Source organism: Malaclemys terrapin, chromosome 12 (assembly GCF_027887155.1).
Source record: "Malaclemys terrapin pileata isolate rMalTer1 chromosome 12, rMalTer1.hap1, whole genome shotgun sequence".
In the NCBI taxonomy this organism is placed as follows: domain Eukaryota; kingdom Metazoa; phylum Chordata; order Testudines; family Emydidae; genus Malaclemys; species Malaclemys terrapin.
In genome coordinates, this window is record NC_071516.1 from 30674239 (window position 1) to 30700737 (window position 26499).

General features: G+C 54.5%; 2 protein-coding genes across 4 annotated transcripts in view; one reads left to right on the top strand and one right to left on the bottom strand.

The window, feature by feature from the left end:
• Nucleotides 1-24372, top strand: TLDC2 (TBC/LysM-associated domain containing 2). The gene is made up of 6 exons (XM_054045334.1): nt 1-67; nt 4532-4696; nt 6309-6461; nt 12755-12850; nt 20266-20339; nt 22221-24372. Exons 1-6 carry the CDS (start codon nt 35-37, stop codon nt 22354-22356), a joined length of 657 nt encoding a protein of 218 aa, XP_053901309.1. The 5' UTR covers nt 1-34; the 3' UTR covers nt 22357-24372.
• Nucleotides 24346-26499, bottom strand: part of SAMHD1 (SAM and HD domain containing deoxynucleoside triphosphate triphosphohydrolase 1) — an 82203-nt gene continuing 80049 nt past the window's right edge. For all 3 annotated transcript variants that reach the window (XM_054045330.1, XM_054045333.1, XM_054045332.1), the window contains one exon: nt 24346-26099. In XM_054045330.1, coding sequence (XP_053901305.1) covers nt 25971-26099 — 129 coding nt within the window. In that variant the 3' untranslated portion in view covers nt 24346-25970. The remainder of the gene's footprint in view (nt 26100-26499) is intronic.

Here is a 26499-nt window from a genome sequence, read left to right on the forward strand (position 1 = left end):
TCCATGCACCTGCTGCAGGACTCGCCCACACACCATGAAAGCTCTCCGTGGCGGCTACACTCTCCTGGTATGTACCACACCGCGTGTGCCCAGGGGAGACAGATGGGGGCTGAAACTCAGACCAAACTGCAGGCAGCTGTGCTCCATAACTTGCTTCTTTCCTTTCTGAAACAGGCTGATCAGGTCTAGCTGTAAGATGGTGCAATGACGCTAGCTCAGATTTACTGCTGCTGGGACATCGGTTACCAGCTAGATCGCATTGATTTTAACAAGGGGACCTTGTCCAGTGTGCATAGGCTGTTACCTATCAGATTGGTGTTACTCCTACTGGAGAAAGTCCTGACCCAAAACCCTGGATCCAAGTGTCCCCAGATTTGGGGGAACCAGATCCAGTCAACTCAATCTAGCTCCAAACACCCCTGGGCTACAGGAGCTGAGATCCAGAGCTTGAGTAAGAGGGTTGGGCCCATCTCTAAATCCCGGTGCTGGCTTTGAACTGTGCACCTGCAAACCTGCAACTCTCCATTACTGCTATGACAGCAGCACTGGCGGCAGGCTGGGTGCTGCACAAACACATGAGAGACACTCTCGCTGTCTCGCGGAAACTGCAGACGGAAAAGAACAGACAAAGGGGAGAAAGCAATACAACATACAGGCAGAGTGCCCTGGCTGACAGCCAACACAGGGCATAAATGTTTGGGTTGTTCTTCCTCCCCTTTAATATGGAAAGTGAAGGGTGCTTGTTAGTTACAGAGATCTGTCCTGCTCTCACTGCATCTGGTGCAAGCCTCAGTGTAGATGTAGCCTCAATGGAAAGGGGGATGATGGTGTGATAGACCCTGGTAATTTACCAGATTCACCTGCACTGGGCTGATCCCCACTTCACATCCATGTCATGTGTCTATATTAGGGGTTTGCACTATCAGTATCACTTCAGCTGTGCCGTGTCTCTAATGCAGACAGGGCCCAGCTCCCCTGGCCAAGGGCCCAGCCTGCAGCAGCCACCTGCTTTTTTAGTCACAGCCGGCTGCCCAATGTAATCTGATCCGTTTTCTTTTAAATTGTGATTCTTGGGTGCCAGGCAAGGCCAATCAAAACAAACAGGGACAATGTGGCTCTGACAAGCTCCAGCTCTGTTTACCAAACATCAGCACTGGTTCTGACCTGCATGTGAATCAACAGGGTCCCAGAGCCAGGGGTGCTGGCTTCTCACTGTGACAGGCACAGGGCCTGACTGCTCCAGGGCTCGGGCCTCTGCCTGGAACGAAATGTGATTTCAGCAGCCCAGCCGGGGTGCAAAATGCTGCTGCTTGCTAATTGTTTTCTGTTCCTGGTGCCCGTGGGATTTTCTGTCCATCCTTCACTGTGTTTTCTCCTAGTATGCGTGCAAAGGCCAGGGGAGAGAGCTGTGCCTGGGGAGGCAGGTTCTCATTAATATAGTGCAGAAAGAGAGTTGCTTTGCAAGTAGCCCAAGAAGGAAATGCTGAGGCAAGGAGAAAAGATGAGTCAGGAAAGCAACTGACTCTGCTTTCAGGCTTTAGCATAGTCCAGCTGGGCCCTGAGTCTTCACTTGAGCAGGTATTAGTGACTCTAGGAGATCTGATCTATGCGTCCTGCAATTTTTCCCTTGTTTATTTGTTTGCCTTTTCTATGGGGATGGGAACTCCCCTGAGTCAGGGAGTGAAGGTGAGTTTCTGACCAACTATCCCAGCTGGGGGAAAACAGCGCTGGGCAGTGATTTCTGCCTGACTCATGTGGCACAAGTGCTGTGAAGAGGCCTTAGATCTGCAGGGCTGAAATCTCTTGTGTAATATTGAGCAGGAAAACTATACCAAAGAGGAAACACGCCCTTCATAACTGGCCCTTCCAGACTCCGCAGATGCCCGACAATTATGCAATGTCCAAGTACTTGTCACAGCCGGTCACATAGTGTCATATAAATGTTTAATAGGCGCAGCTGCTAGTGCCACCTGTAGTAAAGGCTGTTCGACACTTTCACTGTTCTCAGGTCTCTGCTTCAGGCTGATTTAAAAACAAAAAAAACTTTCAGCTAAAATGGTCCAGCCATGTCCAAGAATAAGATTAGGGTGGGGGGAAATTTCCATGCTAAAAATATTCTTGCAATTGTTTAACTGAGATTATCTGGGGCCTCCATGAGTTAGAGCATGGCCTTGAAATCTGGTGTGTATTTGATGGCGTTGTTACCTTGGTGACAGGTATGTGCCTTTTGTTGTTGTTCTGAGTATTTGCCCAAATTAGGTCAAGTTATAAAACTATGAAAAAATCTCAGTTTGCACATGCTCATTAGAGACTTGTTAGAGTTTGGCAGCTAAATTCTCTAAGGATTCTGTCTACACTGAGCATGTTCCATTCCCTCAAAGTGCCTAAGTGCCAACTGCACAGGTGCCATCTCCAGCATGACTAAGCAGGCGCCATCCCAGGACTGCAGACGTTGAGGTGGGCTTTCCCTGCAATTGTTGCCCTACAGCTGCTAAGGCCACCATGGTGCTGAGTGCTGGAACTTTGAGCTGGGAGCCAGTGTCTCCTGTGCTCTCAATGCTCCATCTGCCAGTGCCCAGGCAGCATGGTGGGCAGGAGGAACCAGCCACATTTGAATGGGGTGAGAGGAGGCCAGGAGCAGGACCCAGGGGTGTGGGAGGAGCAGAGTGGGAGGGAAACGGGGAGTATATAGATGCTGAGGGTGGGGCAGGTTGGATAGGAGCAGAGTGGAGTGTAGGGAAAAGTCATGGGGCTAAGAGCTCTATAGGTGCAGAGAGAGCAGAAGCCAGGGGATGGGAGCAGGTGGCTGGGGGACAGGAGCACAAGGGGAGGAGGGAGGAGCAGAGACAGGCTAGGGAAACAGCAGTAGAGGGATCTACAACCACTAGATCACAGTCCCCTACAGATCCTGGAATAGAACCCAGGAGTCTCAGCCTTCCTCTTCTGTCAGCAAATAGCTGTGAAACTCACTTGTCCTCCTCTGGTCCACACAGAGGTTAACAGCCTACTGCTGCTGCTACCAGTTCCTCTGGTAGCTCAAGTATCAGAGGTCTGTGCTGTGGAGCAAAAGACCTAAGCCCTGCTGCTGACCCAAACTGGGGGTCAATATGAGGGATTTTCTGTTTTTCGGGGGGGGGTTGTCTTAAAAAAAATAGGAAATTATGCCCCCAAAACCATGTTAAAAGACTGTTAAAGTTGCCAAGTCAGGCACTCAAAAGCCAGAAAATGCCAGGATCAAGATTGCCCATGCAACCCTTATCCGGGTCCCCTGGGTGTCCGCATCCTGCATTTGAGTTGTACTCAGAAGCACCTGAGCAGCAGCGGGCAGTTTGCCCAGTGGCAATACAAAGCCTGGTGAATGCTGGCAGCAAGCCCCTTATCGAAGCCTGGGGGCGTGAGGGTGAGGGCAGGTGTCACGTTCTCAGAGGGCAGCAGTCAGCTAGGCATTGTGTGCAGGGTGCCAGCAAGTGTAACAAAATCACAGGAACAATGCTGAGATTCCCAGAGTGAGAATTATGCACCTGGCTCCCTATGTGATGAATGGGGAGACAAAGGTGTCTCACAATGCAATTCACAAAAGCCAACAGGGGAGGCAAGAAGCCACATAAACTATCCAATGGGAGAGGCCAACGAGAAGGGTGTGTGCTAAGCCCCGCCCTCTCTCTGCTTGCAATTCTCAGCTGCAAACCCTCACTTGGCAGTAGGTGCCCATGCTGTTAGCAAGAAGCCGGGGAGCAGGCCTCCAGCATGGCTTTTAGCCTAGTGGTTAGGGCACTCACCTGGAGCGTGGGAGACTCCTGGTTCAAGTCCCCCCACTGGCTGAGGGCGAGAAGGGCTATGGGGTATTCTCATGTGGGGCTCCCTCCAGGTCTCCTGTTGAAGCTGTTGCACTGGACAGAGTTGGCGTTGAGCCCTCGGGATCCATGCACACAGTGAAACAGAGCATGGTTAGTGGGGCAAGCCCAGGAGTTGGGACATGGCAGCCAGGCCCAGACTGAGGGGCGGGTCTGGCAGCCTCTTTATTCTGTGCCAGGAACAGAAAGGGACCATACAAAGGGAGAGCACTGGCCCAACACACAGCCCTATATGCCCCTCACTCCCACAGTTCCCAGTGTAGGGCAGTGATAGAGGGTGGGGCTGGGCTGGAAGGCGGGCACTTGTGTTTCAGCTATTCTGGGCTGTGGAGCAGCCCTGGGGTTGCTCTCTATCACTCCAAAGGCAGTGCTGTGTCCCGGAGCTCCCCAGACCTGGGGAAGCTAAAAGCCACCTTTGCCCCCTCTGCCTAGGGTCTGACCCACACACTGGGCCCTTGAGAGGCACAGGCTGGACCCTGCCCAGTGGGCTTAAAATGCCCCCTTCTACTGAAGGTCTCACCAGGCAGGGCGTGGGTGATGCCAGCCCATTCTCTGTGCACCAGCACTCTCCGGATGGGATGGCCAGGAGGGCCGTGGCTGGGCCCAAGGGGGAAGTGCTGCTCTTTGTGCTGGGGTCCCTTATCTCTTCCCCACATGGCGTGGGCATCTCCCCCCAGACTGGCTGCCTGGAGGAAGCCCAGCCCCTGCAGTGTGTCGAGACTGCTGAGCAGGAGGAGCCAGGCCGGGCAGGCGCGGGGGTGACAGCATCACCCCCAGAGGAGCCCTACCAGCCGGTGCTGAATGGAGAGAGCAACGTCCTGCATGGAGGGCAGGTCCAGCAGGTGAGCTCAGCGCAGGCTGCGGGCTCACCCCATTGCAGGGCTAGGTAACCTCACTGGGTCAGGCTCTGGCCAGGTGCTTGGCAGTTCTAGAACCTCCTCTGGCCTGGAGCTGGCCCCTCCACCCCATCCTCTGGACAGCTCCTCAATGGGATTGAGCCATTCCAGTGGGCACCCCAGGGCATGGAACTCGTTCCCCTGGCCAGCCCGGCCCTCCCGGCTTGGAAACAGGCTGGGCAGTGCTGCCGTGGGCTCCTGCTGTCATTTCCCTGGTTCGTAGCCTTGGATCGGCTCACCGCACAGGGCTTGCAAGGGCATTTCGTGCACCAGCACTGGGCCAGCTCGGACCACTTCTAACGCCACTGTCTCCAGAGGTCTGCCCTGTGGGATTCAGGGGACCATTCACCCCAGAGACAGTGTGTCACTGGTGAGGGTGGGTGAGCAGGGACCAGCCCCGTCTGGCTCAGGGCCCAGGGGTTTGCCGCCTGGCAGCTGGAGAGTACATCTTGGTACTTGTGAAAGGAGGCAAAGACCTGATACGGACGCACTGAGAGACCGCAAATGTGGAGTCCACAGAGCCACGTATCCAGGCACCCCGCGGAGCTGTGCCCCGTTGCCAAACGATAATAATAATGAGCAATAAATGCATCTAATAAATCATTCGCCCGACCTGACCATTACCCCTCATTCCTCCCTTCAGTGAATAGCCTTCCACCAGCTCCAGGGCAGGCCTGGACCACAGGGCGTGTTCACCGAGAGGGGTGATGTCCCGGGCAAACCCCGTTCTGGGGGTTCCCCCTTCTGGGATTGGGTCAGTGGGATTGTTCCACTCCCCCACACTGCGAACGCTCTGGCAAACATTACCCCAAACATCTCTGCTGCCCTGGAGCTGCATGGGTTCTTCACCCTGATGCCAGCAGGCCAGGAGCCGTTTGGGCTGGGCTCTCTGTGCAGATCACTTTCCTCTGGAGAAGCCCTGTCTGGGACAGGTGAGGGGGAGATGACCCCTGCAGATCCCTTTCACTGAGGCCCCTGGAAGTTGTCCCCTTGGGGGTAGGGTCTGGTCTTCCTGGAGCGTGTGTGGGAAAGGCCTGGCTGGGCCACCCCTAATGAGCCACAACGGGGGGAGCCCGCTCCTCTGCCCCCATGCTGCTCTGCCTGCAGGGCCGTGCTACCACTGGTGGGGCCCTCCAGGCTGGGAGGGGACCCAGCTGAGCTGGAAAGCTCTCAGGGGTACTAACAAGTCCTGGGGTGGGAGGGTGGAGGTGGTCTGTAGGAGATGATGCCATGAGCCAGCCTGTGCCCTGCTTCTCCCCTCCTACGGCCTACCCCTCCAGCCCTAGCAGAGCCCCTTCCATGCAGAGCCCCCAGGGAACATGAGGGGGGAGACAGAGCCCTGGAGCTGACACATGGTCAAGGTGAGGTTTGTGGGGAGGGCTCTGTGCGTGCAGCCCCCAGGGTGCCATCCAGCCCAAAGCCAGACACCCAGGAGAGGACAGCAGGGAGCGGTTGGGTGAGGGAGGTGTGGAAGTGACCGATGGGAAAGGCTCCTGCCAGAGGTCAGGGAGCAGACAGGGACCCTGGTGGGAACTGATTCCTGTGGCTCTGTTCCCAGCTGGCTCCCCACCTCCCGCCGAGAGTGACCGGGTACCCTTGGAACCTGCTCTACTGCACCGCCAGGGATGGCTTTAGCCTGAAGAGCATGTACAGGAGTATGAACAAGCTGAGCTCTCCTGTGCTGCTGGTCATCCGAGATACCGACGGGCAGGTGAGGCCAGGGAAATGGAATCGTACATTGCGCTGGGGCTGGGGTTCCCATGCGAGAGAAACATCCAGCTGCTACAGGCCAGCTCAACTCTGGTCCCTGCAGAGTAGGGCCATCCTGCAGGGTATGGCCCAGGAGCCTGGCTCCCCTTCCTGGCTGTAAGCCCCCTTCTGGGCCCAGGCATACCCCCCCTAGGGCTACCATACGTCCGGATTTTCCTGGACATGTCCGGCTTTTCGTTCTTTAAATAGCCGTCCGGGGGGGAATTTCTAAAAATCTAAAAATGTCCGGGATTTCCCCCCGGCCCTTTCCCGGCTCCCCCCATCCGCTGCAGCCTTAGCACGCCTCCTGGCCCGGCAGCTGTCCACCCCTCCCCCAGCTCACTTCCCCCTCCTCCCCTCCCCTGAACGCTCTGCCCCCCTGCTCCTCCCCCTCCCCTGCTTCCCGCGAATCAGATGTTCACGGGAAGTCTGAAAACAAGCAGGGGCAGGCGGGCAGCAGCAGGTAAGCTGGGGCAGGGGGGGATGCGAGGAGGAGGGCTCCGGGGAGGCGCGGTGTGGCCCAGTCCAGCCCTGGCCAAGCGGCTCCGGCCCCGGCCGGCCCCAGCGGCTCTGGCCCGACTCAGCTCGGGCCCCGGGGCAACGGCCCCGACCCCGGCCGAGCGGTGCCGGCCGAGCACCCCCGGCTCCGGCCCCGGCCCCAGTGGCTCCAGCCCGGCTCAGCTTGGACCCCGGGGCGCTGGCCCCGGTTCCGGCTGAGTGCGCTGGCCTGGCCCCAGCCGAGCATCTCCGGCCCGGCCCCAAGCCCTGCGACTCTGGCCAGAGCTCCGGCCGGAGCGCAGCCCGATTCCTGGGCTCTTGCTAAAGCCGGCCCTTGTCAGCGGACAGGGAGGGGGGGTTGGATGGGTCAGGAGTTCGGGGGGGGGCAGTCAGGAGGGCAGGGGAGTGGAGAGGGGTTGAGGCAGACAGGGAGCAGAGAGGGTTGGATGGGTCGGTGTTCTGGGGGTCCTGTCAGGGGGCGGGGAGCGGTTGGATAGGGCGTGGAAGTCCCGGGGGTCTGTCTAGGGGAGGGGGTGTGGATAAGGGTCGGGGCAGTCAGGGGACAGGTAGGGTTCTAGGGGGGCAGTTAGGGTGGGGGGTTCTCAGGAGGAGGCAGTCAAGGGACAAGAAGCAGGGAGGCTTAGATAGGGGGTGGAGTACTAGGGGGCAGTTAGTGGCAGGGGTCCCAGGAGGGGGCAGTCAGGGGACAAGGAGCAGGGGGGGTTGGGAGTTCTGAGGGGGGCAGTCAGGGGGTGGGAAGTGGGAGGGAGTGGATGGGGCGAGGCAGGGCAGGGGCGGGGCTAGAGCGGGGCTCCTCCCCCCCACACACAGTGTCCTCTTTTTTGATTGTGGAAATATGGTAACCCTATACCCGCCGGCCCCACACACTCTGTGCTGGCTCCCATTCCATCCAGGGCATGTCAGAAACACAAGGCAGGGAAGCTACTGCCTGGTCCCTAGGTTGGGTGGAAAACCTGCAGCCTGGTTCTGCTCTGTAACCTGACAAGTTGGCTGGGCAGAGGGTTTGTGGCCTGGAGTTGGGGTCTGTGTGGTTTATCCTGAGCAAGCTGCACTAAAGGGGATGGTGCTGAGCTCTCAGTGCATTTGCCCTGGGACTCCCAGAAGAAGCAGGCAGAGACACTGCTTCAAATATGTTTACCTGACCTTAGTGTGTGAGCTGGGGGCTGAGGAGAAGAGAGCCAGAGAGACGGACTCCTGGGAGATTCTGCACCAAAACATTAAAAATTCTGCACACAATATTTTAAAATTCTGCAAAATTCTGCAAATTTTATTTTCAAAATAACACAATAGAATCATGGCAGTTTCAATTATTTTGGTTATTTATTTCCTGTCAGCAATACAGACAACAAAAAAGACTCCCCCAGGAGTAGAGAGTTAAAGAAACCCCTACAACAGAGGTCCCCAAACTGTGGGACGTGGGCCCCAGTGGGGTGGGGAGGGAGCGCCACCCAGCCCTGGCTCCACGTCTGCTCTGGCCCTGCCCCCAACTTTGGTGCCAGCTCCCGGCCCTGCACCAGACCCCGTCCCCAGCCCTGTTGTGGCTCCGCACCCGGCTTGGGGCCCATCTGCCAGCCCTCAGCCTGGGGCGGAGGCTGGGGGTGGGGGAGGAGGTGCACCCAGCCACAGGCATGGCTGCCAGCCTCCACCACGGCCCAGCTGCGGCTCTGCTCCCGCTCCAGCCTTGGCCCCTGGCCCCAGACCCACCCTCAGCTGGGGCCCTGCCTCAGCCCCCTTACCCCTGTCTGCATACCCCCCTGGTGGCCCCACTCCTGGCCCTGGTTCCGGGTTGGGGCAGGGAGGCATGGACTGGGGGAATTACTTTTCATGAAAAATTGTGAAAAGAAAATGTCATTACATGCGATTTGGGGCCACGAGGCAATCAAAGCACGAGATGCTTGAAAATGTTACTGTAAGGTAAAGTAACAAAATCTCAGTCCCCGCACACCCTGACCCTTCCAGGGGAAGTATCCTCTGCCAACCCCTGGAAACAACCTGCCCCAGACCCAGGAAATTCTTAGCACGTTCTCATTGGTCCACTTTGTACTCCTACTTTTATAGTTAATGTAAAGGGGTGGGTTGTGAAGGTTTTTGACTTTGAATAAGGGGTCACCAATCTGAACAGCCTGAGAGATGCTGCTGTAGCCCACGGATCCCCTCTGGATCTGAAACGGAAAGGAACGTCCGTTAGTTCCAGTTCCGGGCTGTCCCTACTAAGCAGAGCAGCGGCAGGTCTGGAACGAGAAGGGTTTGTTAAGGAATTCCAGTACCCAGACTGGAGATCCAAAATGCAGAGTATGCTCAGTGCAGCCTGGCACACAACCCAGGTCCTTACAGTGGCGCTTGTCATTGTTTTGAACTGGCTGTGTGCTCTGTGCTGGCCTTGAAGAGTAACCCGGCAGCTGCAGAATCACATGGGATTTGACTATGTCAGCCTGCTGCTGAGCAAACACCAGCGGGAGTACAGATGCTGCTGACTGTGGCAGGCAGAACTGTCCTGTTCAAACATACCCGGGCCATCTGGAGAGCTTTTTGGTGTCTGCTAGTATGAAGCACTGGCAACCCATCTGTACAAACATACTAATTCCCCAGCACTGCACAGGAAGCATCCATGGGCCATGGCAAAGGCTGCAATGAAAGGCATGGTGCTGAGTCAGGGAGGGAGAGAGTTGGTAAGAAACTCTCCATAAACAGGTAAAAGCTGAGAGAGCTCCCTCAGGAGCAGAGATGAGCGCAGGAGGGGCTGGTTGGCAGGGCCCCCTGGGTAGCACTCTCCTTGGTCTGGGGGGAGAAACCCAGCCACGCCAATACATTGGTAGGAACAGAGGGGCCTTTCAGTAGCGGGGTGGGGAGTGCTGGGCTAGGGCCTGCAGAGCAGGGGGCTGGGATGCTGGAAGCAGGCCAGGGGCAGGCAGGGCACAGCTGAGGAGAGCGGGGTGGTGTAGCTGAGCTCTGTCAGGGTTTCTTGTAGTCTTTGCTGTCTCTCTGTAAACTCCGGACGTGGCCCAGGGTGCGAGTGAAACCTCCTGAACTTCTGGGCCACTAACTTCACTTGCATGCTCAAGCCCCAGGCTCTCCCCACTCTGTAGGGTCCGTGGCAGCCCCAGGATCTCCAGCCTGCCAGCCCGAGGGGCTTGTGGGATGCATTCGGAGTCCTGGGGAGTGGGAGGTGCTGGCCGACTGCTGGGGAGCACATGGGCTGTTTGCAATCAGGCATTCCCAGCAGGGCTCTCCTGACAGGCACTAGTGAGCACCCAGCAGCCCCCCGTCCTCTGGTCCGTCTCGGACGGCACCACCTTGTCTGGATTTTTATTAGAAGAAAAAGGACAAAGAAGCCGACCAGCGAATGAGCAGCAATGTCCTGCTCCAGGGCCTAGGCTAGCTGCCAGGCTGCACAACAATGGGCACCAGTCGCACTTGGAGAGACACTGCAGCAGGATCCTGCAGCCAGCTCCAGGCACCAGGGAGCTAGTGCCACGCCGGGAAGAGGCGGGTGGCAAGCAGTTCCCATAGTCCCAGGGATCGCAGGGTGGGCCTCTTAGCTACCAGCGATAGTGTCCTGGTGCCTGTGCACCTCCTGCCGCCCCCCATCCCCAGAGCCATCCAGCACCCCATGTTCCACCTGCTAGTTTCCCCAGCATCCCTTCCCACATCCATTGTGACCCTAGAGTGCTTCCCTGCTGGTTTGGCCCATCTCCAACGTCCTTGGTCTCCCCTCATCACCTGACCCCTCCTACATCCCTCCCTGACCCCCTAGGCGTGTGTTGCTCCCTGACCCACCTCTCCTCCTAGGCTAGTCCCACACCTTGCTGGAGGAGCCTTGCCCTGCCCCTAGGCATGTCCCCTGCCCCCAGATGCTCCTTTCCCCGGGTCTGCCCAGTGCACAGTGAACTTAGCCAATCAGTGAAGGGGAAACATGCCCCCAGCTGGCTCAGGGCTCAGCCAGGCCTTCCAGCACCTCCTTGACTGGGCCAGACTAGAGAGAACCCCCAGATGCCAGCCTTTTCCGCACCGCCACTTCCTGTCCCAGCTGAACCAGGGAGGGCAGAGGTGACCGGAATGTTAAACAAGTGGAGGAATTAACCCAGCATCTCTGGCGCGCACAGGTGGCAGGTCTGGGGTGACCGCACATAGCACTCATCTAGCCCTGGATAGCCAAACCTGGCATAAATCTTCCCTACGCCTCGGTACCCACAAGCCAAGGAGCAGTGCCACCCAGGTAGGGAGTGAGGGGGCCATGCAGCGCTGGAGTGCATGCTGGTTAATATACCAACCCTCCACTGTGTAGTGCCATGGGCAGCTCTGTACTCCGCACACCTGGCTCAGCCCCAACCCAGCGAGAAAACGGAGTTAACCCCTGAGAGCTCATCCCCTGTGCGCCCCCACTCACCATATCACACCCACAGCTACAGCACACATGCATCCTGCGGCTGTCCCCCCCTCCCTCCGCAGCACCCCCCTTCACCAGACTTCCCCCCCATGCTGGTAGTGGTGGGGTAGCACCCTGCTGTGCTGGGGACATGGGGGGGTAGGAGGCCAGCAATCCTAGGGGCAGTGCTTAGGCTGTGGGCCTGTGGGGTACAGGCGTGGGGAAGTGCTAAGGTAACGTCTGCTCTCTGTAGTTCACCTACAGCCAGTAACTCCTGCAGTGCACCTGGGCCAGGCTGAGCTGTTGGAGGGGATCAGATCCACTCGCAGTTCCCCACGGTTTTTGCATCCTGTGTCTGGCCCCCAAAACGCTCCTTGGAAGGGGCTGGGTCTGTTCTGGACCCATCCCCAGGTCCCCTGCCCATGGCGGGCGTTGGGGTGTGATTGTGTCTCCCTGCAGTGGCTGTCTCTGGTAACTGTACAGCCGGCTGCTCACAGCCGATGGAGCCACTCCTTCTCACACAGTCAGAGCCTGTGCTGCTGGTAATCAAGGTCCCATGTGTCAGCCCTGCCAGCAGCAATGGTCTTTGGGCGGAGCATGCGTGTACATGTAGCCACAGCCCCTGAGTAGCACGCAGACACCTGGCCTCAGGGAGCACCTGCCAGTGTCAGGGATTAGCCCAGCACTGGCTGGAGGGAGAATCCAAGGGGCGAGGCACCTTTCAGACTTGATAGTGATGGCTTTGTCCTGTCTGCTCAGCCCCTTTCCAGCTTGGCTGGACCCCGGTTACAGGCTACAGAACCTCCTCACTGAGTGATACAACCTGGAGCCACTGGTCCTCCCCACAGGACCTCCAGCATGGGATGTGGAGACGTGGAGGGGGCAGTGGTGCCATGGATTGGCCTGGGTAGTGACTGTGGGGTAACTGTTCATAATGGTGCCTAAAAGCCTGGGTGCACATTCCAGCAGCCTCAGGGTCCTAGATATCCTGCATTTGGGAAGGGAGCTGGGGCACACACAGCCTGCCCTGAGAGCTGCAATGGCTAGGAGAGGTAAAGACAGTGAACAGGCCTGCCCCGGTTACTTGCTGCTGCAGGTAACTGCAGAATTGACAGCCCCAGCAGTCGCACATCACGAGTGAGGCCTCCAGAAATCACTCATGCAATTGGTTTACAAATCAGGAGATTTTTTTAAATGTTGGATTCTTTGCCTTCCGGCTTTGTTTTGTATCTAATCCAAGCTGAGATTCTCCTGGAATCCCAGGGCTCGGGGAGCTGGGACTTTAAGGAAACCCCAATTACAGCGAAACTTGTGCTAAAACCACGAGCGCTGGCAGTGCTGTGATCTTCTCTCCTCTGCTTCCATTCCAGACGTTTGGAGCCTTCTCCTCCACCACCATCCGACTCAGCAGCTGCTTTTATGGGACAGGGGAGACTTTTCTCTTCTCCTTCTCCCCGGAGCTAAAGGTAACAGCGGCGCTCACGTTCTCGGTGGGGGGGCTTTGGAATCAGCCTGTGACGCTCTCTCCCAGGAGCGGAGACAGGGGCTTTTGCTGGCCAAGGCCCAAGTGCGGCGCAGGCCCAGGGCATGTGGGGGTGCAATCATGTGCGGGGAGGACAAGTCCACAGCCTTTCTGCTTCCTCTTCCCTGCCAGCAGTGTGCCCTTGTGGCTCTGCCCCCACCCCACCCCCAGCAGGAGCTCTGGGTCACTCAGCCGCTCTGTGGGCATGGGCGGGGGGGGATTTGGACTTCCCCTCCACTTCCACCCTAAAGGCCCCATAGTGCTGGTCAGCTGCTCCCACCTTCCTTCCCCAAAGAGTGTCACCGGTAGCCATGCTGGGAGCTGAGCCAGCGCTGGGGAGAGCATTCTGCACTCCTGGGAGCCCTGGGCCTGTGCTGGGTCCTGTGCCTCCTGGAGCACCCGCCTGGCATCCAAATGAGTCCTTAGTACTTCTCTTGCTCAGTGCTGAGCAGGCGGGAGCGTGGAGGGATCGAGAGGCTGCTGTTGTGAGGAAGGGAGCACATCACTAAGCCCCTCTTTAGCATTGCCCATCGTTAGCTCATGTCTCCTCTGACATCCATGCTCCACCCATCCCCTTCACATCCTGCGCTCTCGCCTCATACAGGGGCTTTGGGCTTGGCTTTGGCCGAACCCCCTGCAATGCACACAGCTGCTTTGTGCAACCTGCTGCACATCACACAAACCTGCAGGCCCTAGACCGCCCTGCTATGCCCGTCAGTGCCCACTGCTGCAACCAAGCAGGCTGCTCAACCAGGCCGCTCCTGGGAGCCTAGGTGAGAGGAGGCCTGGCGGGCCCAAAGTCCATGGCATGTGGCTGATTGAAGCAGCATGAGTCAGACTTGCAAAGCATCTCAGAGACAGCTTCCTTCCCAACCTGCAGGCACCGCCTGAGCTCAGCAGGGCACAGCCATTCCTTCCTCACTGCCTCTGGAAACGGCTGAGTAACCCCATCCCCAAGCCAGTCCCAGCCTCAGGGCTCCTTTACCTAGGAGGAGCGTTTAATTAATAGGAATAATTACCAGGAAGTAATTCCGCTCCTTAGTCATTAAATAGTGACTTAATTATAACAACAGACTTAAGTAACTGAATAATTCAGGCTCTGATTATGGACAATCACTTGACTTTCCTGCTAGTGACTGGCAGAGTCAGACTAACCCACGCTCCTGAGGGCGCAATCAGGCGTTGCTTGCGAGGCACAACTCCTCTGGAAGCTGAGTCTCTGAAGAACTGGGCGGAAACCTCCTCCTTGGGCCCCTACAAAGCCCTAGGGCTTGTGGCCTGGCTGGCTTCAGCGGTGTTTCCGCCTGACTTCTGGGAGGGCAGGGCCAGGCCCTAAGAAATCCCAATAGTCCATAATGCTTTTCTCAGGTCCTGACAAATCCACCCAGGTAGGTGTCACCCAGACAGGCATGCGCCACTCCCCCCACAACACTCGCTGCCCAAGCCCCGGCAGATACTGCTGCAGAGCCCCAGCCTGGGATGCCAGTTTGGTTAGGGTTACCATCCGTCCGTATTTCCCCGGACATGTCCGGCTTTTGCGTCTCTAAATAGCCATCCGGGAGGAATTAGTAACAAGGTTAAAATGTCCGGGGAGGTTTTCTCCCTCGCCTCCCTCCCTCCCTGCCATGCAGAGTGTGGCTGCTGATTGGGCGGCTAGGCCGATTGACCCACTCCCCTTGGCCTCCAGCAGCCAGAGCCCTCCCCTGCTCCCCCCTCCCTCTCTCTGTAGGCCTGTGTAACACACAAACCGACCCACGTGGAGCCAGAATGGTAAGAGGAGTCGGGGGGGGGGGGCAGTCAGGGAGCGGGGGAGTGTTGGATGGGTCCCCAGCCTCCACCTGCCATCCCCCCTCTGCGCATCCCCCCCTCCTTGGGTCCCCCCTCCCTGTCTGCCTCTCCCTTGTCTGCGTGTACTGCCAGAGCCAGCAGCAACTGCTGTCTGCTGCCCCCGGGTCCTAGTGCCCCCATCCACTAATGGGAAGACAGGCTGCTCTTATCCTGCCCTTCCACCCTAGCCCTGAGCCTCTCCAACACCCCAAACCCCCCAGCCCCAGCCCTCATCCCCACACACCCTAATTCTCTGCTCCATCCCTGAGCCCCCTCCTGCATCATGAACCCCACAGCCCTCACCCCTGCATCCCCTCCTATCCCCAAACTCCCTCCCAATCCCCCTCCCCCTTCCCACACACCCCCTCCTGCCCTCAAACTTCCTCCCAAAGCCTGCACCCCCTCCCTTTGTACCGCCTCTCACCCCCAAACTCCATCCCAGAGCCTGCACCCCTCACCCCCTCCTGCACACCCACCCCCTGCCCCAGCCCAGAGCCTGCACCCAGCACCCAAACTCTATCCCAGAACCTGCACCCCTCCTGCACCCTAATCCCCAGCCCAGGACCTGCACCCCAGACCTCCTCCCCCCACCCAACCCCCCTCCCAGAGCCTTAGGCAGGTGGGGTGGGGGGTTCTGGGCACCACCAAAATTTCTACAACCCTGCCACCCATGCGAGTGGATAAGGGTCAGGGCAGTCAGGGGACAGGTAGGGTCCGGGGGGGCAGTTAGGGTAGGGGGTTTTCAGCAGGGGGCAGTCAGAGGACAAGAAGCGGGGGGGGGTTGGGGTTCTGAGGGGAGCAGTCAGGGGGTGGGAAGTGGGAGGGAGTGGATGGGGCGGGGTGGGGCTAGGGCGGGGCTAGGGCGGGGCTTCCCCCCCCCAGTGTCCTCTTTTTTGTTTGTGGAAATATGGTAACCCTAAGTTTGGTGACTGATCAAATCAGAAGCTGCAGCCAGCTCCAGCCCTGGTGTAAGCTGCACTCACCAACATCAGAGCTGAGGTTTGCCCCTTGCTTGCCTGTGACCTGCGGTTTGGTGAATATTTCTCCTTTCCAGTCATAGGATGGCTGGACACAGCAGTAGCCAGTGCGTGCTGAGGGACGGGGGGATGGGAATACTTGTTATGTACATACTAAGAACTGGGAAAGCCACTCCCACAAATAAAACACCTTTAGTGCGTTAGAGCTAAGGTTGTCCAGGCGCAAATCCTACTGCAGTGCCTGCTAAAATACCCTCAAGTACGTTCCTCCTCACCCTTTCCCACTGTACATGCGCCCGTCTCTGTCCCTAGCACCTCACCATCCAGCATACACACACCTTAGCCTGCGCCATGCTGAGCATGCTGCTGGCATTGCCTGGCATGGGTGGTAGCTCTGGGGCAGGCGGAAAGTAGTTTGGGCTGGATTGTTGTTGTCATACTATGTTGGACTCTGGCTTTGTGTTGGGAGATTAGGAGCAGGTTAAGTACCGACGTGGCTCTGTGAAACCACTAGGAAGATTTTAGGAACTGTTTGGTGCATGAAGGTGATAGTTAGAGCTGCTTAGAAAATAGACTTTTTCCCCCCACTGAAAATTTCAACGTTCTGGTGAAAAATGTCTGAAAACTGAAAATTTCTACTCTGACTGGAGCCGCAGTGCCTCATGGGCGTTGCAGTTCAGTTGCCTAATGCTCACATTCTAGTCTATGGGCAGGGTTTTCTGACTGGACTATATCTCCCATGATGCACTACTTTCTCCCTGCTTGGTGATGGGAGGAGGTGCATAGAAGTCCCTGGCAGTGATGCATCATGCATGATGTAGTCTAGCCAGAGAGCCCTATCCATGGAAGAGGGTGGGAGCATAGGGCACCTGAACTATTACTCCCATGAGACACTGTGGTGGTATTTTGAACCAGGGTATTTTGGATTTTCGCCTCTTTTTGCTAACAAAATATTGAGATTTTCCACAGAGGCAGACACTTCATTTGCTTGAAAATCCAATTTTCTATCAAAAACAGTTTTGATGGGACATTTTTGAGCAGCCCTAGTAAAAACATCTGTGAAACAGGTTTTGTGTTGTGTTAGGCAGTCGCATTCCAGGGGGCTGCCATGTTGGATTGCCGAGCTTGGCCTCCAGGCTGCACATTTGTTGGTGTGGGGCATGGGGGCTGTATGCTACAGGGGCTGGAAAGATGGGTGAAGGAGGAGCAGTGTGTCCCAGGCAGGAACAGGAAGAATGTACCTGGGTATTTCCTAGTGTTTTAGTGAGTGTGTTGCTGGGATCTGGAGAAACCCTCATTCTCAGCAAACCAAGTGTTTTGTTTGAGGGAATGTGCCCAAATACCTGGTACGTCAGATGTTGCTGGGGCAGGGGGAAACAGCGACTGGGAAGTCCTTGGTTTTCATAATGATCTAACAAGGCAGCATAGACAAAACGCAGTAGGATGGAGGGGAGTTGGTCCAGAATTCAGGTATCTCCTGCTCCCCAACCTGCTCAGGCCCTTGGCCCTCAGCTTGTCTCACTTGGACGCTTGCTGGGCTCGTGGGGGTAATAACACATGGGAACGACCAAGCCCAGTTGCTGCCTCACCCGGAAGCAGCCGGGAACAGGGCTGTCAAACCGAGTCCCGTCTCGACTGTGGCGCAGACTGTTCTGTTGGTGAGATTCCCATTGCGTTACAGCAGCGTTATGCCAGCAGAGCCAGCGTGAAGGTGCCATAAGCCGCAGCAAGGCCCCCGTGGGGAACAATCCAGCACGCAGCTCTGGCACAGCGGTGAATTCCCCCTTGGAGTCCAGTCTTGCCTGCATGTGGGGGCCAGATCTTCCTTTGACTTCAAAATCAGCTCCTTTTCCTAAGGCCGCACGCTGGGAAAGCCAAACACAGAAGCAAAGAGAGTTTTTGTTTGTGATCCTGTACGGCGGCTACGGCTGTGTTGGGTCAGGGGTGGGGCTGCTGTGTCACATGTGGGCTGAGTGCTGGGTGGTGTGGCTAATGCAGGCCAAATTTCAGGAGAAGCCTCTCCTTGCACTAGGGCCACTTTCCTCCTCCCAGTTTGCTCTGTCTTTCTCCTTTTCTGGGGCTGGGGAACTCGGTGCACATCACCTCCCACCAGCCATTTTGACCAGCAGCACTGAAGTGAATTATCAGCCCCCAGCACAGCTAATTCAAACCCTGCACCTTATCAGCCTCATGTCCTGCCCCCATTCCCTCCCTGTGGAGTTCAGCTCCACCCCAACATTTAGGGGAATTGTCCACACCAAGAAGAGCCCTGGGCAGTTACTCATTTAACCCCTTATAGGCCTGGCGCACCCTCTGCTAAGCAAGGCACAGGAAATACTGGCTTCTAGCACGAAGTGCCACCAGGACTGGAACATGAGGTGGTTGTGTGAGAACCTGTTCTCTGGCCAGCACTGCTGACACACTTGTGACTGGCCAAAGGTGCAGTCCAATGGGGCTCTCCCTTTTCCTCGCCAGCAGTAGCATTCATCATCCTGACACATCGCCAGCCCCAGGGACCCAAAGGCATGAGTCAGCCCCCAGGGAATCATGAGAGGCTGAAAAATAACAAATGCCAGTTCTTATTCTTTGCCCCAGTATTCGGGTCACAGTCACTAGCTTTCCCCAGCCAAAAGCTGACATATTTTTAAGGAGAGCCGAGAGGCTGATGTGCTGCTGAAGTGACTCCAGGAGCTGGGGCTTGAAGAAATCAAACATCACAAGTCACTATAAAATTGTGTGCAATGGCAGTACGGCTAATGCTGACTCACAGGCGGTGGGACACATTGGGAACAAGGATATCGGCTGGCACAGCTCCCCCAAAGCGCTGCCTGCCTGCTGTGGGTAGTGACTTTGCACAGCCCCAGCGGTGACTGCAATGCCCCGGAGAGCTCCCCCTGCAGGCAGAATAAAGTAGCTTGAACAGGGGGGAGGAGCTCTCACCACTCCAGCCAGGGAGGAGGGGCACTGTGGGGTGCTGCTTGCCCTAGCCACACAGAGTGGAGGGGGAGCCACGCTCCCCTTACTATAGCCCGTGCCTACATTTTGCTAACCAGGATGCTGGAAAAGCTAGAAAAGATTCCGCCCCAAGTGTGACGTACTTCCCTGGGGTGCAACCTGGAACTGGGGTACCGCTGAGCCTTCTGTCTCACCAGCCTGGGCTCCCTCTCTCACTGTGATGCTGTGACAAGCTGCAGACCCGTCCTGGTCCTATCCTTACACAAACATTCACAGTCAGGGACACACCCAGCTGAGTTACATGAATGCTTTCACCAACCACCCATGAACCAACAATAGAGAGGCTTCAGCCAGTTCCTCCCAGCTTTCGAGCCAAGGACCCCAGAGCTGTACCATCCTGCCCTGGTCAGAAGCCTGACCAGTGTATGTTATTACCCAGGCCGCCCCTCCCTCAATGTGGAGAGGACAATGCACCAGCCTCTGTTCCTAAGCAGATTTCCCTTTGCACTTCAAACAACACACAGTTTTTAGGTTAAAATATAAAAAAAGATATATTAACTACAGAAAGATAGCTTTTAAGTGATTATAAGTAATAAGTCTACAGATCAAGGTAGATTAGCTAAGAAATAAAACAAAATTGCAATCTAAGTTCTATAAACTAGCCAGGATTTGAATCAAGCAGCGGCTCATCCTGATGGTACAAACAGTTCATCAATCTTCTATACACAGGCTGGGATTCCTCCTTTCCCACCTGGGACCACCTCCCCAGTCCAGTCTCTGTCCCTGAGGTGTTTCCTGGTGTTGAGTTGGGAGGGGGGGGGGGAGAGGCTAAGTGATGATGTCACGTCCCCCTTTTATAGCTTCTCCCATGTGGAGGGAACTTCATTTTTCCAAACAAAGCCCCCAGGAAAGTTAGTGGAAAAGTACAGGCACAAGATGGAGTCCAGTGTCACATGGCCTTGCATGCTTCGAGTCAGAGCAGGGGCCATTACCCATATTCTGGCTAGAACGTTCACAGGATGGTCCATCCGGTGGGGATAAGCTTCTTCTATGGCCCATTGTGTTCATTGATGATCCATCAACTTGAATACTCCATTCACAATCTGCTGGTTAGACTGGTTGTAAACTACCTTGTGGGAGTTACCCAGTAGAAAACACATTTGAAATACAGATACATAGTCAATATTCATAACTTCAGATACAAAAATGAAACATGCATGCAAATAGGATAACCAGACTCAGCAAACCATAACTTTTCCATAGACACCTCACATGACATATTTTGTACAAGATACATCACAATTAAATCACCATGGTAAATGTGGGGGTGCCAGGATGTTGCTTTGCAGTACAGAGCATCACACCAGGTTTTACAGTGAGCTGGTCAGGGTTGGGGAGCTGGTGAATGCAGTGCAGAGAGGATCAGTGACGCGCTAGGCTGAGTCTTGGTCAGTACTTTGGGCCAAGTAGCTCCTGGTGAGCGGGGTTGCTCCGGTGACCCTAGCAGTCATGGCAAGCCACTGCCAGGTGCTACTCAGGGGGTGTAATTAGCTGTCCCTACACCCCTGCTCTGATTGCTAATGGTTGCTTCTCCTTGCAGGTGTTTAAGTGGACAGGCAGCAACACTTTCTTCCTGAAAGGAGATGCAGATTTGCTAGTGATTGGCGGGGGCAGGTATGTAGCTGACTGGGTGGAGCTGCCTTTCCCTGGCTAGAGTTCTGGGGCCTGTTCTGCCTCGATGCTCCTCGAGACCCTTCTGCCCTCACAGCGTAGGGGAAGGCAGGGGCTGCAGTACTCCGAGTCAAGCACAGCACATCCCATCCTGAGCCAGCAGCCAGAGCAGGCGAGCGGAGTCCTGCATCCAGCCACAGGGGGTCTATGTGGATGTATCCACTCACACACACTGCCCTCCTGGAGGCTGGAGACAGACCCGGCTGCTGTTCTGAGATCTGCTGCGCTGGGTAGCCTTGGGAAGTGTAAATGACTTTGCTCATCTAGTGCTCCTTCAGCCCAGCCCAGTATAAGGAAGGAGGCTCCAGGGGAGTCGAGTGCATGATTCCTACCAGTGAATGGATCTGGCTGATTTCGCTTCTGCAACGTCCGTGCTCAGACGTGAGTGAAGGGTGGCAGAAGTGTTTGCACTGGTTGCTCTGTTCTCAGGGTATGTCTACACTTGGAGCAGGAGGTGTAATTTCCAGCTTGAGGAGACATCCCTGGGCTAGCTGTGATGGAGCTGATACACTAACACTAGAAGTGTAGGGGAGACAAGGCCATTCCAACAGGAGCGGAGACATTCAGTATTAACAGGAAGGGGGTCTTGGGGAGGCTGAACAGCCCCTCCCCCCAGTCCAAGATGAGGAGACAGGTAGCACAGACCATGAAGCTGTGCGTCCCGACAGACTGACTGCAAACCCCTCTGCTAGCACTGAACCCCCGTGTGGGGCACACATGCCCAGCCTGGTCGTGGCCACAGCACTTTGGGAGACGCTGGGCCCTTCCCTTCTGCCACAACCCAGCGCTTTGCGAGTTGCTGCGTCCCCTACCTGCCGCTGTCATCCAGCCAGTAATAACAGTGATGTACCTGACAGAACCAGTTGGCACCAGGGCTCCCCTGGAGTTAACCTTGACCAGCTAAATCGAGGCAAAACCTGCATGTACACTAGGAAGAGGACTGGGGCTAGCCAGCATGTTAGCTCACGCTGACACCCCACCCCACCTGCCTTCCCTAGCCTAGAAAAACCCACAGAAGTGAACTCAAAGCAAAAGCGCTCAGCAGCCCCACACCCTGCTCCCTCCAGTGTTCCCAGTGTGCATGGCCCTGCCCCTCCTGCCCTGGTGTTCAGCTTTCCTGGTCATGCCCAAGGAGCACAGCGATGGCTGCAGGAAGCCTTGGCGAGAGCGTGACTCCGGCTCCAGGTCCCTGCGGGTTACGCAGTCTCTCTGTGCTATTCACCCAGCCGTGAAACAAGCCCATTAAAAAGCCACTCTGCCCTGAGAAGCGGCTGTAACAAGGGGTGTTGTGGGGCTCTGAATGATTCTGTATCATGTGAAGGAAGAAGCAGTTTCTTCCACCAGCCCTGCATCCTGCCCCAGGGTCTGAGAGCCAGGCAGGGCTCTTCCCCCTTCTGCAGCCTCGCTCGTAACACAGCTGCTGCAGGGCAAGTCAGAAGCACAGGGCCCCTGTGCAGCCCATTAGCCTCCAGCAGCTCCCTCAGTGCATCTCCTTACCCGGCACGGGGCTGCACAATCGGGAGCAGCTGGGCTGGGTGCTCAGAGAGGCATCTCTAATGCTCATCAAGAGCCTAGTGCAAAGCATGGTAAAAGGGCAGCATTCATGCTGGGCCCAATCCTGGGAGGTGTTGAGCACCCTGAAGTCACTGAGAGCAGGGGTGCCTTGTGCTTGGCAGGATCAGGCCCACTAGCTGTCCTTCCACATGGGGACAGAGGCAGGGAACCCTCCTTAGCTCACAGTCAGAGAGGCCCCTGCCCTGCCTGTCTTGGCCCCAGACTTGAGCCCTTGTCTGATACTCAGCTGGGTCTTCCCTTTATTTTCAGTGGCAAATTCGGCCTGTGGCTGGACGGGGACCTGTACCATGGGGGAAGTCACCGATGTGAGACATTTGACAACGAAATCCTGTCGCCCCAGGAGCAATTCTTCATTCGGGACCTGGAGGTTTGGGCCTTGACCTGAGCCCACCACACCGGGGCCCGTGGGAACTGACTGCTTTCGAATGGACTCTGGCTGGGCCTGGCAGCTGTTCCTGGCACCCTTCCAGAGGGTGGAGCTCGGCCCCTCTTCCCCTTACGCACAGGGCTTTGCCAGCCTGTGCTCCTCTCCCCTCCCCAGCCCACACTCACGCTCCAGCGAGGGCAGCAGGGACGTTCCCACCCATTTTCCCGTCAGTGCGCTCGCCGTGGGGGATCAGAGCAGCCCCAGTGGATGGCTCCCACAAGCGCTGGATTTCAATGCAAACGGAATCTCACAGGCAACTGGGCAATTTAAAAATAAAATTCCCATGTGAAGCGACTGAGTGTTAGCAGCAGTGGAGCTGCCTGCTGGGACATGCTCTGCCAGTCAGTGCCATGAGCTTGGGAAGAGAGCTCAGCCGTTGTTCAGTGAATGAGGCAATCCCCCCTTCAAGGCAGAGAGAACAGGGGCAGCATGAGGGTATTGACATGGGCTTGCTGGGCACTGCGAGCATTTAGAGCTCCATGAGATGTGACGGCCAGGGCCCCTCCCCATCCCTGCTCTCAGAGAAGCTTATTGAAGTTAGGCCAAGACCAGTATCGGTGGTGCCTGAAAAGCTACACAAAAGGGGCACAAGGAACACACGTTTTTCTGTTGCTTGTAAGGAGATGGGCCTGAATCAAAGCCCCAATCCCAGCACCCCAAGTTGCAGGAGAGCTCAGGTCCAAACTCTGCCACTGCCTCCTGTCCCTGTAACAGGCCAAAACAAATCCCACAGCAAAATCCCTCCCGCATCCTCCTCCCATGAAGTCATGGGGCAGTGCAGGGCCTGAGCAGAGCATGGTGGCTCAGACCCAGCCTAAAGGCTGGCATCAATGCCCGGAGACTGCCACTGTGGACCCAGAGAGCCTGCAGCACTGATGAGCTGTTGGCTTGATATGGCATCAGACTTCTCACCACAGCCAGGGTGACTTGGAGCTAGCTGGAAACGGCAGCACTGCTTCCAGCCAGCTGTCTCCCAGCTGTGAACTCTGTTCAGACTCTGGAGGCTTAAAGCACATGGGATTCAGCATTTGGATCCCCTCACAGCAAGCTGAACCCCAAGAGATGAGGAGTTGGTGGCTGTCATGGACGTAGTCTATCAAGGACTGTGTGGCTCCACATATTCAAACATCAGAGTTGCTTTTAAAACTTGAAGAAATAGGCAGAAGAATCCAAATCAAACCCTCTGGGATCAGAGCAAGGGAAGCACAGAGAGGTTTACTGGGCAATGAAATGCAACACCTAGGGAATGTGATGAGGCCCCATTACTGGATACATTCAACACTCTCAAAAGGAGCTTTGGTACTTATGTAAAACCCCTTGGCAGATTCCCAGTCCCTTTCTTATCTGCCTATTAGCATCCCTTCCCCTCCAGTCTTCAAATGCAATCTTCATGTCTATAGGTCAAACAATGTTCTCTACCAGTAGCATATGATGGTAAAGTGTTGCTGGTTATCTCCTCTGCATTTATATCTTTACTTATTACTGCCTTACAATAGCTGAGAATTTGATGTCACTTTCAGACATCATGACATTGTGACAGCATTTCAGTAACATCATGCTAGGCACCGGTCTGCCACCTGGCTGCTCTGGGAACCTGCCACATGTCTCAGCACATGACACTGCTTCCTTGGCCTTCTGCTTAGCCTGAATCCTTATTTACCCTTTATGGTGCCTTAAACCTGAATTTGACTCCAATCCAAAATTATTCCTGCTCTATTATAGGGACTGGGAATAGAGCCAATGCCTCTCGTCCAGCATGAAGATCTTCCAAAGCTAAAGGGGCCTCACAGCAAATTGATGGAAAAAGTCATTCAAAATTGGGCTCCCTTATCTAACAGACTTGCTTTAGCTATGAACTCTGTCCTTTTAAGAATGCATTTGGCAATTTTCATTTTAACTGTGCATTAACTGTAGTATTGATTTTAATACAAACAATCCACGCTGCAATTCCATTAAAAAAGTTGTATTAAAATATTTGTATACATTCTTTTTCAGTCAACTCAGGCTCAGTCAATTTGAACTGTTAGATCCAGTTCACAGATAAAGTTTCACCTTTCAAAAGCAAAGAGCACGGTTCTCTCAAGCAAAAGATTTTCTACAGAACACCTTTTAAAATAGTTTCAAATAAGCAAATACGTTGAAGTGACAGCTGTGAAATGAATACATTATTCTGTATGTAATGTTTCAAGTTGCCTTGAATCACAGGGTTTTAACACAATGGTTTCACTCTTTCAGTTTTATGAAGTCAAGTACAAAAGGCTTATTCCAGAACTGTTAGAGATATGCTTCCCAAGTCAGTGAAGATTTCTGACAACAGCCATTTCATACACCTGTAGATCTGAATCACTGGTACTGCACTGAAAAGGGGGTTTGTACAACACTCCCCTCTGGTGAATACATGGGCTTGTGCATATTAAGAGAACAGCAGACCAGAAGAATTATGGCATGATCAATTCCCTTGCCTCCATCTGGTGATTATCAGATGCCATCTCTAGAAGGGACAGTTTAATCTCAGGTAACAAAACTGGACTCTCAATGAAGACTTCTTATGGCACTGATTTTGTATTCAGACCCACTAGTGACTACCATCTGACTTCTAAAGTCAAAGATTCAGAAAAAGAGGTCATATTTGTTTTCTTCATGTTTCAGGTACTACTTTAAAAAAAGGACACAAGCAACTTAAAAATCCCATTTCTGTATGAATATTTTTTTTACTTAATTTGTTTGGAGGAAAAATCTGCCTAGTTTGTTTGCCCTTTGTATTGGAAGGCCATTTGTCAGTAGTCAAATCTGGTTCCCACCCCATTTGTGCTGTATGAAAAGAATCAGGGGAAAGGACATTTAAATGGCAGGAAAAACTGATTGTAAAGCCACAAAAACACAATCTAAAAAACAGTGTTAAAAAAAAAAAAGCCACCCCTCACTGACACACTTTTCACTTCAGTAAGGCTTAAGAAATCTGAGCTATAGGCTTTGCTCTGTCAGAACATGTGACATCATGATTATCTTAAAAGAAAGGGATCTGAAATAGGGGACACAGAAAAAAAAAATGGGAAAGATCTGTACTCTTTTATCTATGTCATTTGCCCCAGTAAAGGGAGCTGGGCACTTGCTGCTCACACTTCTCTGATTTTAGGGAAGTCAAAATTGTGCTGAAGTGCAATGCTAGCTACACTACAACAACGGCAAAATATTGATTTCCTTTGGGAATTTTATGGAAGTTTGGGGTATTTCAAAAGCCTTCATTTTTAAAGGAACTCTTGCTACACAGCCCCCATACATTCAAGTCAAACACAGTGTTTGCTCTGTTCAAGTAATCACGGATCACATATAAAATTCCCCTTTGAATGTCAATGCTCGCAGGGCTTTTAAATCACTATGTTACGTACAGGAAACATACAGCAACCTAAAAAAATGCATTCTTGTAAACTTGTTCTGTAAAGCTCTTCAAGTAGGTTTTATACAATGTGCTGTTCCCTTTCAAGTATCTTTTAAAGGGATAGAAGGGACAGCGCAAAACTGTTACTGGAAAGACTTTAAATATTGCAAATAAACTCCATTTAACAAATTGGTTATTGAAAGAGTCTAGTTCTGGATTTTGAAGCTTCCCTGCGATCATTTGGACTTTGCAGTTCATCCTCATCAGGGTCATTCCAGCTTGCTTTCATTGGAGTTAGTTCAGGGGCGACCACATCACCATCCTAGAAAATCATTGAAAGGAAGTTGAGAAAAAGTTGCCGAGTTTTACAAGCATATTCTTACTTTATTTGTCTTACTGTAGGAACCAGGACTAGTTGGTGCTAGGTGCTGTACAAACAGAACAAAACAAGCAGCTCAATTTTAGGCTTATGAATAGAAAGGATGAGAACTGAGCCATAAAAGGGTCATTATCAATGACTGAAAACTTTGTAGGTAAGAACTCTGTACAAACGTACCCAAGTTGTTCAGCTGGTTCCCAAAGCTTAGTCACCAAAAATCCAGGAAGTAGGTGAGCCAGAAAATACTTAGTGTATTATCACACAAAGTGAGCCCAAAGAGGCTAACACTTGTGGCACCTTGGAGACTAAGGGTACATCTACACTACCAGCCAGATTGGCGGGT